Here is a 17,934-nt window from a genome sequence, read left to right as displayed (position 1 = left end):
ACAACCTTGTTAGTGAAGTGGGTTGCAGATTTTGAAGAAACCATTTGATCAGTTTGAGACATATGATATTCAAGTAACAGCCATTGCATCAAATTTCTTTACAAAACTTTGCCAATGCAACGGATTGAAAAAAAACTGCTAAGAACACAGAAAAGGCCTGGGGTTACACTTGCATGTTTCTCTGCAGTCCAGTATTTCTTGGCACGGTCTTGATGGATAATGTCTGTTTGATCAAAAGAAAAAGAAAAGTTGTTTTCCGGTGTTTTTTGTTTCCAGAATGTTTCTTTGTGTGATTATCAATGAAGTGAGTGGCATACAAACAAGAGGTTGCTGATCAAAACAGCAAATGTTTCAAGGTTCATGTTGCTTGCAAGTTTTGTTAGTTGGTGCAGTTGAGATTATGATGTTTGTGTAATTTTCTACACAAAATTAATTGAGTAAATTAGCACTGCACCTATTCAAGTGAAAATTGCATTCCCGTACCTGAATTGTGTGAGTGAAGTTTGGCAACCATCTGCTTCTGCTGCTTAGCCAAAATTGGGGGAGATTAAATGCCAGAGTCTCAGAGATTGACAGTTTCCAGTTATGTAAGGCTAGACAAGACTCCTAACATCTATATCCTTTTTTGTTTTTAATGCACGATACACAAGAATAATGATATTATTACAACAAATTTCACACTTAGGGGATACCATGACCTCAAGATACACTTCTCTTATTTATGTGCTCGACATCTACTTACAACATTCAATTCTTTGTGCCTGTGTACCCATTTGTTATTTCTGCTGGAAGGGATTTGCTGAATATGCCAATTGTGAGTGGCTAAGCTCTGAAACAAGAGCCACCATTGTCAAGCTTATTGTTCTCCAGGAAGCATGGTACCCTCAGGCAGATTACAATATGCATTGTCTGAAAGTTAATTCACTTCTTAATACTAAGGATATCTTCCCATACAATTCAACTGAGGCAACTCTAACCGGTATACCTCTCCAGTTAGATGCGCAACACATTTTTTTTCAGCAAGCAGCTCTGCTTCACTCTGTTTCAACAGCTTGACATCAGACGATACAGCTTACAGTGATATGAATTATCGAGTCACATGATTGGTACACTTTGAATAAAAATGAAAAAACTAACCTTCTTTATCCGTTGTCGGAGGTAATCATCGATAATTACATCTTTGACCAGTTCATAATCACCATCACCCTGACATTACAAAGGGTACTTTTGAGATTATTTTTATACAACAAAATACCTTGATAGTAATCAACAAATTTGGATACAGATGGGTCTCGGAATGAAAACTATTGACCTTTGATCTGCAAGGCATACTGAAAACAATGTCCTCTGCTATGCCATATGTGTTACCATTGGTATAAACCTGTAGCAGTAGACAAGAACATTTGAGATATAACTGATATTGCAATTCTCTGAGTACGCACTGGCCATTAGAACCTAACAGCAATTTGTACTAGAGGATCTATGATAACTACATTTACTGCAAAATGCAACATATTATTAGCAGTCACCAATTCTGAATTTCATTGGTTAAGCTTTTGTTAATGTCGACAGTTGGTACTTGGCAGACCAAGTGAAATGGTCAACCATGAATAAAGTATAGGAAAACGAGTTGACGATTATAGATACTTGGATAAAATTGATGCATCTAACAGCATGCGCACATGGATCAGAACAATCCGATTAGTATCTCTGTGAAAGTTGCTCTATTTTCCACCAAGTCATACATGTTTTTCCTTTGAATACCTCAACAATCGAAAAAAACTGTGATAGTTTGGTAAGAACCCTTCTTGTATGCTACAAATATCCTTTGCATGGTGGATATAAACCAACACTTGTGACATTAATAACCAACCGTTTGGACCAGCTGCAGGATAATAAAAATAGCCAGTGGGAACGGATGCAAGTAAAATTTCCAAGCAGGATCATACTTGGCGGTACATGTGTGTGTGTGTGCCTCATGCCATATACTACTCATCCTATTGCTTGATTCAGGTATCACAGAATCCAACTACTGGAAAAATGAAACATAAAATATGTACACTACTTTTCCTAATGGTAGATCATACATGATGGATATAATTGGTAGATAAATAATGATTGATAAAAACAGCTTTGCTGAAGGGTCGATGTTTAGTTTCAAGAAGTTATTGATGAAGAAAATACTTGTTTCCCACAAGACACTACAGATATTTTTGTTTATGAAACATACCGCTGAAGAAAACCAATCGCCTTCAGGTGTAGGGATAATGAGAGACCTTATGGCATCAACAATAGATACTGCAGTTGAAGCAGCTGAAGATCTCCCCCATTTCCTGATAAGTTCACCTCCTCTCTGACAATAACAATTTAATGCTAAGAAATCACGTATTTATTTATTTTTATAGGTAAGCTGGCAAATAACCACCGTGGGATTTGAAGGCAAGACCCCTCGGTTATGATAGTGTATCCTAACCATCCATGTTTGATTCCAAGAAGAAATCACATTATGGGCCAGTTGGCCAGAAACAAGGCTAGAAAGTCACACCACCTTATTTGAAAAAAGCTTTTCATAATCAAATACAGATTTTGTGATAATTCTCAGAAATGCTTATTAAAATACCTTCTGAACCTTTTGTGTGAATTCCTGCTCTAACCATTTGGTATCAGTGATAACTTCCTTCACTGGAAGGCCAAGGATTCTAGCATTTAAAAAATCTGGAACCTGTTGTTTTTATGAACCGATTAGTCCTTGCCATATACTATGAACGGATTGTAGCATCCAAGACCAGAAATAAGAGGTGAATGCAAGATAAATAATCAGGGGTAAGCTTTCAAACATCAACACCCAACTGCCTCAATAGTCTATGGTAACTATAGCAACTGAATTCAGATACCTGAGTTGTTGAATGGTTTCCCCAAATGGTCATGTTTGAAACTTTATCATAAAATAAACCAGCTTTCAGGGCAAGCTGCAAAATAACTTCTCAAGTGTGATTCACAATGCAATGGATGAGCTTCAGAAGCTGGATAGTTATCATTGAAAGCTAATATGAAAAAAGTTTATAATCAGGAAGAATACTTGGCATTTGGCTCTGTTCTCATCCAACCTTGTTAAAGCATGAAAGTTCTTTGCAGGGATATTTGGAGCATTCTTCAAACAAATGAGAGCACTAGCACCAGAAATTTGTGAGTACTACTATTTTCCCAGGCTAATTTAACATATTTACCAAATACAATCTTATCTTACTTTGTATTGCATGGGTTGCCAACAACTATCACCTTGACATTGCGAGATGCAACCGCATTGAGGGCTCTGCCCTGCAAGATACTTATAACGTGGAATATGTAAGTACACAAAAAAATAGGGTCTAAAAAACATGACAAAATTTTTGAAAAATTTAGAATGAGAACCTGTTCAGCAAAAATCTGTCCGTTTATGTCTAGCAAGTCTGCACGCTCCATTCCTGGTCCCCGTGGCTTTGCCCCAATTAGAAGTGCCCATTCAGCATCCCTGAATACCTCATAAGGATCTATACCTATGCTAACTTCCCTCAACAAAGGATACAAGGAATCCTCCAACTCCATTGCAACCCCTGGATGATTAAAAAACTTTAATTAAAACAATAAAACCAGTCATTGGCCAATTTATGCCTGCATGTCCCTAAAACGTAATAAGAGAATTCACACACATACACATACATAAACACACATGTGTACATACAAATACATGTACATTATAGATAACTAAATCAACAATTTAAAATAAAAAATCTGAAACTCTGAAGAATATGAGATCTTTAAAAATTAGAAAATTAACAAAAAGACATTTTTTGTGATAATAAAAGTGCACTAGCATTGTCTTTCAACACTGGGTTCCATGACAAGCCTAAACATTTTAAAATAGACTAAAACCTTGTCAGAGAAATGTTTAAATCTGAAAAAATAGAAGCGAAGCTCATTGGCTTACAGTTCTAGGTAGCAAATATAACTACAACATTTTTACGGAGGGCGAGATTATTTTCTCAAGAACAAGTTATGCACTTTCAAATATGATGTACAACTTCAGGGAGCATATTGAGGATTGTTACTGAAGACATTTCTATCATTCAAGCTATATAACATATTGATTATTGGCAGACATTTGTAATTATTTTGTTACTGTATTCATTAATTGGAACAGCTCTTTACAGTATTATTATAATATTTTATAGTTTTACTCATTATTTGTAATACATGTGAGGGTAAATTAATATTCAAGCATAAATATGATCTTAGTAGTGTCACTCCTCGCTATTAATGAAATTTGGGGTCAAGAATGCTTTCTTTCTCCTTGTTGTTCATGCTCCTGTAACAGGGTACCCTCAAGGTGGTGGTTGTGGTTGTTGTTTTTGGAGGAGATTTTCCCAAATTTATTAAAAAAATATAATATCCTGATATATATCATAGACAAACATATGCCATGATTAATAGTAAGCAGTTAATGAACACCAATCACAAAAAAAAATTGAGCTGAATAGGATGGAACCAAAGGGAACTAGAAAATATCACATCTAAGCCTTTCAAATATATGAAGCTTCTAGAACAAGACAAACTGTCCAAATCCGACTCATGGTCTATCCATTTATTGAAATAGAGGGACAACTCTAGCAGAAGATATTAAAATTGCATTAAATGTCCCTGACAAAAAGAACTTTTTCTAGGGATAAGCAGCATGCTCCTCGCCATGAAGTGCATGTCCTTCTATCTGGCAATGGCGTAGGTTCAAGAATTGCAGGAATCTCAACGCAATCTGTCCATGTACATTAGATTTATGTTGACTAATCTATTTCTTAACTAAACATACCTTCAAGAGCTTTAAATGACCTTTCAGATCCCAATAATCTCACCGCAATTGGTTGATCTTGGCCAAAAACCTCACCAGATGCAAGCTGAAGAATAAAGTAGTTACAATGTACTTCTAAAACACAAGCTACAATGGGACTAAAAACTATATCCAAGTTTCAGGCAGAAGAAAATCATGGTTACTGATTTGAATGAATTAAAAAATGAAATATGACATATGTAAGTAAAAGAGGAATGGGAATTCTTTTTTTCAATAGCATCCTAGCAGCATCCTTCTAATCAGCTAAATTACATCCATAGAAGCTATTGCCTTCAAGTGAAAATCATCTTAGAATTAGATAATGCATATTGATAAATAAATTAGCAAATTGTTTTGTTCGAGGAGCAACTCTTTCTTGAAACATCAACAGAACTGGTGAAACAGAAGAAGGCATAGAACAGTAAGTAGTCACAGGATGACTAATTTGAGCTAAGATTCTATTTCAGATGACATGGACACAAACCGTCGGTTGATACAAGTTCGAGATGCGAGTTCACAATTTTTTTCCAGTTGAGAGGTGGGCACGGGTTTTTAATTATTTAATTGATTTTTTTTGGATATTTTAGTATATGGTCTTACAATATTACTAAAAATATTACTAATATATTGGCATGTCACTTGCCATGCCTCCATCTTGTGTCATGTTGCTGGACATGGGGCCAAAAATGGTGTGTGAACTCATCTCTATCTTCATACCCTTATGTCGTACCCCTTGTGATATCTCTTTATTGTAAGTTGTTTTAACAAATCTAATACCATAGATGAATTCAGCATGGTTAATTTGATAGGATTCAACCTATGGATTGTGTATTTTCATCCAAAAAAAATCAAATCATAAAAAATTGATGTTTTTATGACCGTTGATTTTTGAACTGTCAAAAATTCTTGTACAGTGTACACATCAGATTTTGTTAATTGAAACACTGATCTTCACTGAATAAAGTATATAGATTACATTTACAGGCCCCAATCTGATTAAACCAACCTGCAACCGGGTATGATATTAGGGTATGAAGATAGGGCTGAGTGGATCACATTCCATGTTATGACATAGCTAAGTTTAAAGCCAGCAAAGGAATGCTTCACGAATACATGTGGCAATTTAGGAATTTTAGAAAAAATCAGTGGACTTTTTTGAAAAGTACAAACTGACCAAGGATCAGCATAAGATGCTATGAAGTCGAATATTGTTCAAGAATACCAGCATAGACTTGACCAGTAAAAGCAAAAGTAGAATTCAAGCTCTAAAGATTCCAAAATAGCCAAAGTCAATATGGAACTATAATGGGGTCAATAATCTAAATATCCTTGATTTAAATGTGCTATCAGCTATGCCATCCATATGCATATAGATGTTTGAATAAGCTCCCACATAAAAATTTCAGGAAAACCACTAAATTTCTAAAACTTTCTCTGATCCCAAATCTTTCACAAAACTAAACTGCATACAATGTTACCTTGAAGAGTAGATGGTTAGAAATCATTCCAGCAGCGCCTGAAACTGCAACTTTTATCAGCTTCTTCCATGCCCTTGTCTCCTCTTCCTGCCAAATAGATAATTGGTGAAAGAAACTTACCACAAGAATCTGCTTTAATACTAACAATTCACACCGATGTATTGCTTTAACCTGTTTTTCCTCAACTAGGTAATCAAAATATCTGTTATGGGAAACAAGGCAGACAAATTTCTTTGCAATTATGTGTCATTAAGAATTTCAATCGAAGTAATCAATAAAAATTTGTTCTAGTTGCAAAACAAATATCTTTGGAAGATCCTACACAGTGGAGAAGAACCCACAACAAATTATATCATGCAAAAGCACTCGAAACAAATTTCCTGTAAACTAAACTTCTGCCGTATGCTGTCCAAATACAACAAAAAAGAAAAATACAGATAAGAAAAGAGTAATTGGTAACCATCCAATCAATTGGGAATGATGGTTGGCATAGGGAACTCACCAAACTACTTGTAGGTCGTTTGGTCAAAGGAAGAAAGCCACTTCCATCAGTAAATGGTAAATTTAACTGGAACATCAAATCTGTAAGCACTATAAATAACCTCATGCCCCATTTTCACTTTTTGGAAATAATGCAAGGATGCAAGTTGGGCATCATAAAAATTGTTGACAATCAATATGAGCACTTTTTAAGCTACTGTTAACGGTGCCACTTTTAAAAAAAATCTTTCATAGTATCTTTCACATGGATACAGGAATCAGAGATCCTTGGTGGGTTGGGCGGATATCTCGAAACTGTTGGAGTTTGGTTTGTTTGGGTATTCGAGATATCCATAGATTTAATATGACACTACTTGCTAAATGGGTGTAGCTAATTTGCAAAAAAGATGGTTGTTTTTTAGGAAAAATACAATTTGTCGAAATGGCCTTGGAATTGGTCGGAGAACTATAAATGGAAAGTGGGTTCGGGAATTTGGAAAGGGTGGATGACTATAATCAAGGCATTTTGTCAATTTATTAAGGTTCGGGTAGGTAATGGTGCTTGTACTTTCTTTTTGGCAAGACAAGTGGAAGGGCGATCGCTTGCTTCAGGATGAATTTCTCGATTTGTATCATGCTACACGCAGGAAATTCAGCACGGTAAGGGAAGTCGGCTCACCTAATACTAGCGTTTGGAACATTGTTTTGAAAAGGGACCCTCGGAGGTGTATTTCAGCAATGGACTGCACTAACGTCAGATTTGGCCTTGGTTTCTTTATCGCATCATAATGATGTAATCGTGTGGAACATGTCCCCATCAGATTTGGCCTTGGTTTCTTTATCGCATCACGGTGGCTTCATTCTACGGGGCATTGGGTGTCCCCCTGTTTGGATGCCAAAAGATTCATTATGGGGGCCGGGTTACCTTTTTGCAGGGAACGTTGGCTTGGTTAATCATTCATGGCAAAGTGCTGACGGAATATGTGGGCTCAAGCAGTGTGGTTTTAACCTGGCCAGCAAATGCTCCCTCTGTTTTGCTCATGAGGAATCTATCCAACATCTTGTCTGGGACTGCCCCTTCGTACAGACATTCATCCAGCTACCTTGGGATGACATGGATAGTGCCTGGGACACCATGTTGTTCCCTAGACAGGTCTTGATTGTTGATTTTCTCAGGTCTAAAGGAAAGAGATGGAGGTTCGTATGGCGGGTCTGGTTTCTCTTGGCATGGAGCATCATCTGGTTTGAGCGCAACCGACGCATATTCAGGAACAAGATAAAGAGACCAGATCACCTACTTCAGCAGATGAAATGGGAGATCACCTGCAGGGTTCGCAGGAAATGGCCAAACCAGGATCTGAGTTGGATTGGCGTTAACAGGGTGTTGTTTTGACGTCTGGATGCTGAATTACCTCTGTCCAGACTCTTGTTATTCGGTTATCGCTGCTCTTTTGTTTTGTTATTTGTGGTGGGTGATATCTCATCACTACCACTTCTCTGATGCATGTTTTTACACGCTTCTGTATTCTGTCTGGTTCCATAATGAAATATTTTTTCTGTCAAAAAAACATATGGCTAGTATATAAGGGGACACAGGGCCCCAGATGGAGTCTGTGTGACATAGCTTTCATCTATAAGAAGTCATATACTCAAAAGGAGACTGAAGCTGGTCTTAGTCTTTTCAAATTTCAATAGTTCCAGTGTTAAGATGATAGTTACAGATATATATGTGCTATATTTTGAAATTCTCGCAATAATATAGCTGTAAATTCATAACATGAGATTAAAGGCAAAATCTTGTGATATATATATATATATATATATATATATATATATATATATATATATATATATATATATATATATATATATATATATATATATATATATATATTACGACATTATCAGTTACTTTTACTTTGTTACTTCTTTTCTATATCTTAAATATGTTTTTTCCTTTTTTTTATATATATTTTAGCTATTTCATTTATTATTTGTGCATTTTATTATCTAAACATGTTATTTTTGTACTTATTTATGCTATTTTTATATAATTTTCTAATTTTTTTATTCACCAATATTTCCCAACATTTTTGCAAGATTTATCGATTAAATAAACCTATATTATTGCGAGAAACTGCCTTGCCCAGCTATAGCCAAGACAGATATTTGTGACTATTGTTAAGATACAAACAGGTTGCAAATTCTAATTAAGTGCAATCATAAAATATATCATTTCTGATTTAGGAAATCGTAATCAATCAATGACCACCGTTAATCAACGACTGTTTCTCACTGAGAAATTATGGAAACAACAGACTAACCTCATGATTATGTAAAAAATTATTTTCATAGTTCCACTCTCAGTAAGCAAAAAAAAGAAGGAAAAATCTTCAGTTCGGCCAAAGCGGCCACCATTGAAACAAAGCAACATGGCTATTAAGAAGTAAACCTAAAAACTGATAAACAGAAAAAATCAAGAAGACTAGGTGTGAATGTGAGGCGTCTTTACCGCTTTCAAGTCGTATTCGAGGCAGAAAACACCATAACACTCTGAGTTCTCCGATTTGGGTGATCTGCCGTTAAGCAAAGGAGAAACAGCAACTGGTGCAGCTCGAGACTCTGCTTTCACTTGCCTATCAACCACAAGAAAATATGCTAAACAAACAAATTCCGAATTCCAAGCACCTAACTAAATTGAACCAAAAAAACCAAGCCCCATAAACGAAAAAGAACACGTCCCCACAATAAAATTTCCATTCAAAACCACACACTAAATACCAACTAACTAAAAACAACAAAACAAGAGAGAGAGAGAGAGAGAGAGAGAGAGAGAGAGAGAGGTTTGCTTTGCTTACTTGGGTGCAGCAGAGCAGACCAGCTTGAGTGCAAGGTGGTTGTGACAAGATTTGAACTGACAACCTTGGTGATGGGATGGCACTAGAAGAGACCATGATGGTCGGTAGGCCTTGGAAAGAAGAAAAGAGGAGCAATGACTGTTGGTAGTGGTGAAGGAATATGAGGAGGCTACCGCCATCACCACCACTGCACCACACACAGTTCTTAACTCAGAGAGAGAGAGAGTATATTATTGTTTTATGGGCGTATCTAACTGAGAGGGAAGAGCAGATTGAAAGGGTGAAAGCTGAGACCCTTTGCTCATTTTGAGACCGGTTTTTATAGGGCTGAAGACCTGACAAGTGGAAGATACGATAGGCCATCGAAAGCTCCACCAATCTAACCAAAGACTGGACCCAATCTAACAGTCGTGAGGATTAACTGCTTAATGCATAAGCCTTTAATTTGTCAGCTAACCAAAGTTTCTGGGCACCCTGAAGTTGGCTTGTTGCAATAGAATGAGACATTCCATTTTGGACATGTGGAAATAAGTCACAATTAGCAGGAAAAAAAAGTCTGAAATCCAAGTGCTGCTCACGTTGATCTTTGGCATCAGCAGTTAGGTGTGTTTGAATATATTAAAGGACAAGAATACCCCAAGAATATAATGATACTGATGCACTGTAAAAAAGAAGCTTTTATTTTTTTTTCCTTCTCTTTTCATCCAAATACTAGGTTAGCATGATGACACTGATTGGGTGGTGTTTAGGCGTACATCTAAGGGGTTCATTTGGTATCACTAGATCTGTGGCCTAGTTCATGATGAATTGTCTGGTCCTTTAACTCTAAAGCCGATTTAATACGTATGTCAATTGATTAGGTTTTTAAGGAAAATTCCATTAGAGGCTCACCTCTTGAGCTAGTTCTTAAAAGATCCCTATGCTTTTTAAAAAAAAGTGTTTTTTTTTTAAGGCAAGCTGGATTTAGGCATACCCCAACAGTTATTATTCAAAGTACCACTAGGGTTTGAACATGCAAAGTCCCCACAAGGAGACCCGAGACGTGCACTGACAGCTACTACCAACCAAGGAGATGTTTTTAAAAAAACGTTTTACAACTAAACTTATGAACGCTGTCAAACAGAGACCTGCCTCAGTTAAAGCAACTCAGCTTAACCTTAAAATATCCTATAATAAAATTATTAAAGTGCCCCCGTTGCAGATTACAATGATATTTAAAGGGTCGAATCAGTGCTTAGCCAATCGATTTTGGACCGATAGGGCACGAATTAGCGGATCCAGGACACTTCGGATCGACACTGACTACAATGATTTGATAGTTTCAGTGAAAAGTTAAATCTTGAAATGCCTTTTCAGAAGACAATAGATGGAACTTTTTTCCTAAATTTTTTTTAGATGGGATCAGGTCAGAGACTCAGAGTGAGCTCTGAATACCGTCAGAGCTCCTTCGGATGCTGTTGATCTCAAGATGAACAGCCCTGTACGAATGAGATGCCCACCGCTTGGATGGGCCCCATCTTTTTCCCAATGTTGTTCGTGTTTCGGATGGCCTGCATCTGAACGTTCTAAAATGAACGGCTCATAATGAGCCTTATTCATCATTTGATGAAACTCAAAGGTCAGAGGTGCCTGACCTGATCCTCTCTCTCTCTCTCTCTCTCTCTCTCTCTCTAAGCCTATTGGAATGCTTCCTGCATTGTATAAGTTGTACACTGCAATCTGAATTACTTGCTAAGATCGGAAACTTGACGGCGGTAGCTTGGTCAGGTTTCATTGGCACCAAAGGACACCAATTAAATTAATGTTAAAAACGAAATGTGGTCCAAATCCGAAGTTAAAACAGGATCGCACTAAAAGAAAAAGGAAGCTGGAAACAAGTTATTCACATCTAAAATGTACAAATGGATTGGAGTTTATCCCGGTCTGAATGTAGATCCTACAGAAAAACCCAATCCTTATTTTTCAAACCCTATCAGATAAATCCAAATCCAATTCAGATACATCCAAATCTTTCATTTCAAGATCCATATCTGAGAACAATTTGTCACATTTGAAGGAACACTAAAGTCGGTGTTGCATTCCTGATAGATTTTATTTGATATTGGACCGAATCTAACTCCGTTTAGTTGGATTTGGTAAGCCAAACCATACCCAGTTATAATTGAATATCGGTAGAGTTTTGATTTTTTGCTAATGAATCTGATGGAATATATCTGAATCCATTTACATGTAAAAAGAATGGATTTGGTATGAGCTGCTTACCTAGGGATGGCAGTGGACCCGAAAAAATGGGGCACTGCCCCACCTAGCTTCGTTTGGACGGGGGATGGTGGACATGAAACAGGGATGGAGGTTACAATCAAAACCTATGCGGGGATGAAGGTGGGGATGGACTTATACTTTTCCCCACCCTGCCCCGTCCCCATCTCCAATCCTTGCCCCGCCCCGTCCAGGATCCTTCTTTAGATATGGCAGTGGATCGAGGAAAAATTGGCCCCCACCCTGCCTCGCCTCGTTTAGACTGGGGATGGAGGACATGAAACGGGGAAGGAGGTTAAAATCAAAACCTGTGTGGGGATGAAGGCAGGGATGGAGGGCAGGATTTTGAGACGGGGTGAGAGTGGAGACCTTGTCCCCCATCTCGCCCCGCCCTGGTCCACTGCCATTCCTATGCTTACCATCCGAATAGAGTTTGTTCAGCCAAATTCTGATTAATCGGATCTGAGATTGGCCACATTTAACCTGAATCCAAACTGTTTACATCCCCAGTTCCTTCAAAAACCACAGCTATTTTCCATGCAGACTGGAAAAGGTCAGTCAAGTTTTGGTGTTTTGGTTTCTTCACCGTCCATTCAAGCGATCAACTATTAGCAGCCAATGATGATATCAGGTGGGCCACCAGCATGGGCCCCACTTATTTTTGGACGGCGTAGGAAACCGATTGTGATAGTGATGGTAATCGGTAATGTGTCAGCTCACCTGAAGAGGGTGGTGTATGTTCGCCCCCGATGATTCACTGAATCCCACGTCTGTGTTCGGGGTTTGAATGAGCACCACGTATACAAGAACATGGGGCTCGTATTCCCGTGTATGTTGACATCACTTAGCATTGGAGTCTGGTGTGGTTGCAAAGACTTAAGTACCCTTTCTTGTTATTCTTCTCATAAAGCGATGGTTTGAAAAAATGACAAAAATGCCCTTCATTCAAAAAAGAAAAAATAAACAGTTCAAAAAAAGGACAAACATGTCCTCCATCCAGAAAGTCAAGGATGATGTTGACTCTTCAAAGTCTACCCAGTGAAACGAACCTTAATCGTTTCGCCGATGGTAATCCGGCAAAACGATGGTGAGCAGACGATCCGATGGTCATCCGACGAAACAAACCTGAGCCATCAAAAATGTCTGTTTGAACTTTTCATCGTCATCTTCTTCTTCTTCCTTCTCCGTAAAACATTGTAAAATCCTCTTTCTTTAGAGAAGAAATCAAGGGAGGTAAAGAGTTTCCCCGGAGAAGGCCATGAACATCAACCCTCTCACTCTCTCTCCCTTCTCTCTCTACTGTGCACATCCAACAGACGATCCTACATTGCTTCATCAAACACTGACTGACCTGCACACTGACTGTAGCATCGATCAACTTGATGAGTTGTGGAGCCTGATTCATAGTTTTTGCCCTTACATGAGGGGGTTTGGGGGTTCCTCCCAGCGTGGGTAACATCATTCAACTTAATGTGTTGTGGAGTCTGATTTAGAGTTTTTGCCCTTACAGGAGGGGGTCCGGGGGCTCCCCCCCCGGCGCAGATCCCGCTGCGCGGTCAGCGGGCGGGGGCTCGGGGGGCAGCACCCTCCGAACCAAATTTTTTTTGGGCCATCTAACAGCGATTTATAGTATTATCGGGCTTTCCTACAACAATTTGTAGTATTTTCGGGTCTTCTGCAAATCGCTATAGCGATTTGTAGTGTCTTCCGCAAATCACAATAGCGATTTGTAGTGTCTTCCGCAAATCGCTATAGCGATTTGTAGTGTCTTCTGCAAATCGCTATAGCGATTTATAGTGTCTTCCGTAAATCTCTATAGCGATTTGTAGTATCTTCCGCAAATCGCTATAGCGATTTGTAGTGTCTTCCGCAAATCACTATAGTGATTTGTAGTGTTATTCAGTAAGCAAATCGTTGTAAATCGCTACTCGAATTAGGACCAACTTGTCAGGGCTATATCTCCTTAACCAAAGGTCATATTTCAAATCTGTAAAAAATGGTGTCTTTGTTATTGAGTCTAGTTTATTTCTGTAAATTTTCAGCGATTTCTATTGTCATTTCATTCCCCATTTTAACTAAAAACTAGACCCCTATTATTTTGTGTTATTTGAGTTGCACAACACCATTCTCGCTTGACATCCACATATTGATTCTGGCATGCTCCTTGTTGGATTTTTCATTGATTTCTTCCAACCTTGCTTGGAACAAAAATATGTCTTTCTCACCATGATACTCTGTGCATTTTTTGACCACGACACCCGGAACCCGTGCAGGGGGGAGCCCCCGGACTCCCCTCCTGTAATGGCAAAAACTCTAAATCAGACTCCACAACGAATCAAGTTGAACGATGCTACCCACGCTGGGAGGAGCCCCCAAACCCTCCTCCTATAAGGGCAAAAACTATAAATCAAGCTCCACAACGAATCAAGTTGAACGATGCTATCCACGCTGAGAGAAACCCCCAAACCCTCCTCCTATAAGGGCAAAAACTTTGAATCAGACTCCACAACTCATCAAGTTGAATGATGCTACCCACGCTGGGAGGAGCCCTCGGACCCCCCTTTTGTAAGGGTAAAAACTCTGAATCAGACTCAACAACTCTTCAAGTTGAATGATGCTACCCACGCTGGGAGGAGCCCTCAGAACTCCCTTTCTGTAAGGGTAAAAACTCTGAATCAGACTCCATAACTCTTCAAGTTGAATGATGCTACCCACGTTGGGAGGAGCCCCCAGACCCCTCTCCTGTAAGGGTAAAAACTCTGAATCAGACTCCACAACTCTTCAAGTTGAATGATGCTACCCACGCTGGGAAGATCCCTCAGACCCCCTTTTCTGTAAGGGTAAAAACTTTGAATCAGACTCCACAACTCTTTAAGTTGAATGATGCTACCCACGTTGGGAGGAGCTCCCAGACCCCTCTCCTGTAAGGGTAAAAACTCTGAATCAGACTCCACAACTCTTCAAGTTGAATGATGCTACCCACGCTGGGAGGATCCCTCAGACCCCCCTTTCTGTAAGAGTAAAAACTCTGAATCAGACTCCACAACTCTTCAAGTTGAATGATGCTACCCACGTTGGGAGGAGCCCCCAGACCCCTCTCCTGTAAGGGTAAAAACTCTGAATCAGGATCTACAACTCTTTTAGTTGAATGATGCTACCCACACTGGGAGGAGCCCCCAAACCCTCCTCCTGTAAGGGTAAAAACTCTGAATCAGACTCCACAACAGTCAATGTACAGGTCAGTTGGTGCTTGATGGAGCAATGTAGGATCTTCTGCTAGATGTGCATAGAAGCAGAAAGAGAAGGGAGAATGAGAGACTTGATGTTCATGGCCTCCTTCAGGGGAGATTTCTTTCTCGGATAATCCTGCAGTGCAGAGACTGAGTCTTAAATAATCATCTTCGGGGCACTTAAGTCTTTACAACCACTTATTTTCAAGAATCATCATTTTTTTTGGCACCAATGGAGGAGAGGGTACTTAAGTCTTTGCAATCGCATCAAACTCCAACGCTAATTAATGCTGACAAACATGGGGATACGAGACGCACATGCTTACATACGTGGTGCTCTTTGGGACCCCCGAACATGAGATGTAGCTAACTCTTCTGTTCGGGGGGGGGGACATATAACCTGCTTTGGCTCACCTGGTTCATTGAAAGGGATTAATTGCCATTAAATCCATGCAAATATAAGATGACCAAGTTAATTGCTCAAGCAGATCATAGCTTCTGCCAAATCAGTGCGGGCTAAATGCTCCAACATCCCTCACCGTCTATTCTTATGATCGACAGCACAGGAGGTGGTTCAAGTACTTGGGCCACACAACACAGAGAATCGCTAACGCGTGTAGTGATTTTTTTACTATGACCCGAAAGTTTTATAAAGTACTTGGGTCCAATCACTGGATCTGCTTTGCGTTGTTAGATGAGATCAATGGATGGCGGGGTGGTAGAGCATTTTCCCACCGTGAATTGGCATATCACCTGATCTCTAAGTTTTTGCATTTAACGTAATCACAAGTTGACCCAAGTTGCCTTTCTTTTTTGTTGGTAAGTCTTGCATTGTCACCAACCCTTCACAAGATTTGAATCAGTCAGCAGCAGCAGGTCATTATAAGGAACACACAATACATGCGCGCCTGGGACTACGTGTGACCATGCATGTTGTTAGGTGAGCAAGTGTAAGAGTTTCTGTTTCTACCAAACGCATACAAATAGAGTAGGTGCTTCTTAGATTCAAGGATTGTTCACTCATGCTGGAGGTCTACTCATTCACATGTACTAGCTGCTTTCATCGCTAAAAAATGGCTCTTTTCATCCGGACTCCAACTTGCCTACAGCTCATTTCTAACCCCCACCATACTACAATCATTACTTTACTTACAGTCACACATCTTACCCACCTGTTCTAAACCGGAAATGCAATAAATGTCACCCCCTATTTATGGTTTTGATGGAAATAGATGGCAACCTTCAGTCTTGGTTGCCATGACTTGAGCTCTAATCAATAACTGGATTATAAGAGTAGCTCACTCTAGCCGGATCGGGTGCAATTACATTGCACAAATGCAATGTGCCGCTGCACCTGGTCTCCCTCCATATGCTGTTGCATAGCTCATCAAAGTAAGGGCCCAACAACAAATGAAAGGGTGATGAGATATAACGGCACATAACATTTGTACAATATGATTTCAACTGATCCCAATTCGGCTAGGTGAGTCGACTTAAGTTAAAGGATATCGAGAGTTTGATAAACGGATATATTGTATGTGCTTTTCCTTGAGGCCAAAAAGCAGTAGGCTCTCTGGCAGGTAAGGGAGAAGCTGAGGGGTTTTAACTGCTTGGGAATGGGATATATGGGAGGGTACATGACAATCTCTCCCAGGCTCCACCACCTGAACAGGGACTTCCCGTGTTAAATTGAAAAAAAACAGAAATCTGCAAAACAATGTAAAAAAGAGTCCGCCCCTTTGATTGATTTGGTCTGAGACATGTAGGTGATAAATGCACATGCAACTGAATAGGTTCATTTGGTTGAGTGTCTCGAGCACCTACATGCATGAGCCCATTTCTTGCGTTAATCACCAAATTACCCAGGTAAAAATGCCAATTTGGTTTAATAATTAGTAGTTGGAATGGCTTAGAGCTTTAGTCAGCCACCAAAACCATGACGACAACAGGAAGGTTATCAGCATAACCATATTGAATTTTCCTTTATAAGAACATTATTGGAATGATGAAGACATTTAATTACCTCTGTGGTTAGGTGAGCACACAGTCTGTATTACAATTCTATACTGAAAGTAAGGTTTGAGCTTCTGTAGGTTGGTGAGCTTGACCAGAAGATATGCTAACAATTATGGACCAGTGATCCTGTCACTAAAAATGGTTAGAGATCTGTTTGTTATTACCGATTTCATGGGTTATGCATGTTCTCATCATGCCAAAAATTTCGCTTTTAGTCTGTACGTTAATTGGCATCTTAGACCCCCAATGTCATTCTTTATGTTAGACATCACTTGAATGATGAAATACTTTATAGACAATGATTAGGAGAGTTGGCAATTCCCTCACAGATGGTGTAATACTTTACAGAATAATTAGGGGCATCAGCAATTTTCCCTTGTATACATGACATGTAATGTTGGAATCTACAGCGATATAGAAATGATGCTACCTAAATCTAAAGCCAGATATATCTTCAATTATAATCTTTCCAAGATTTAATAGATTTGAAGGATTAGATGGGATTTCATCCATCATCATTATCTTGATTATTTGAAATTATTTCTCATATTTATTGTAGCTAAAGTTTCTTTACGTGATCATACACCTATATAAATATGTGAGTTGATAGATGAAATAAAATGAAAAAGAAAAGAGAGAGCGCAAGACTTTTTCCTTGGATGTAGGCCTTTGGCCAAACCACGCGGTGTTTTCCTCACTTTATCTTTCCTAATTTCTTCTATTAATATTCTATTCAGCAAATTTTTTTTTTT

General features: G+C 38.9%; 1 protein-coding gene across 1 annotated transcript; it reads right to left on the bottom strand.

Moving 5' to 3' along the window:
* Nucleotides 1-8: 8 nt before the first annotated feature.
* On the bottom strand, nt 9-8,349 carry LOC149813801 (malate dehydrogenase [NADP], chloroplastic-like). Its single transcript, XM_089991782.1, has 12 exons — nt 7,745-8,349; nt 6,340-6,426; nt 4,844-4,928; nt 3,412-3,593; nt 3,248-3,318; nt 3,080-3,170; nt 2,895-2,969; nt 2,621-2,722; nt 2,231-2,353; nt 1,313-1,381; nt 1,138-1,206; nt 9-1,039 (listed from the first exon to the last, which is right to left on the bottom strand). The coding sequence occupies exons 1-12, from the start codon at nt 7,775-7,777 to the stop codon at nt 935-937; spliced, it is 1,092 nt and encodes a 363-aa protein (XP_089847908.1). The 5' UTR covers nt 7,778-8,349; the 3' UTR covers nt 9-934.
* Between the last annotated feature and the right edge of the window lie 9,585 nt (nt 8,350-17,934).

This window comes from Nuphar pumila, chromosome 16, assembly GCF_984573655.1.
Source record: "Nuphar pumila chromosome 16, dmNupPumi1.hap1.1, whole genome shotgun sequence".
Classification (NCBI taxonomy): Eukaryota; Viridiplantae; Streptophyta; class Magnoliopsida; order Nymphaeales; family Nymphaeaceae; genus Nuphar; species Nuphar pumila.
The sequence above is the reverse complement of the archived record's forward strand: the minus strand, read 5'-3'. Positions and strand labels throughout refer to the sequence as shown.

Excerpts from the sequence above, each read along its gene's own strand:
- LOC149813801 (XM_089991782.1), bottom strand. The coding sequence starts at position 7,777 with ATGATTAACCAAGCCAACGTTCCCTGCAAAAAG. Across the intron at positions 4,929-6,339 it reads CTAACCATCTACTCTTCAAG|CTTGCATCTGGTGAGGTTTT; the intron begins GTAACATTGTAT and ends TTTATTCTTCAG. Across the intron at positions 2,354-2,620 it reads TCACACAAAAGGTTCAGAAG|AGAGGAGGTGAACTTATCAG; the intron begins GTATTTTAATAA and ends TGTTATTGTCAG.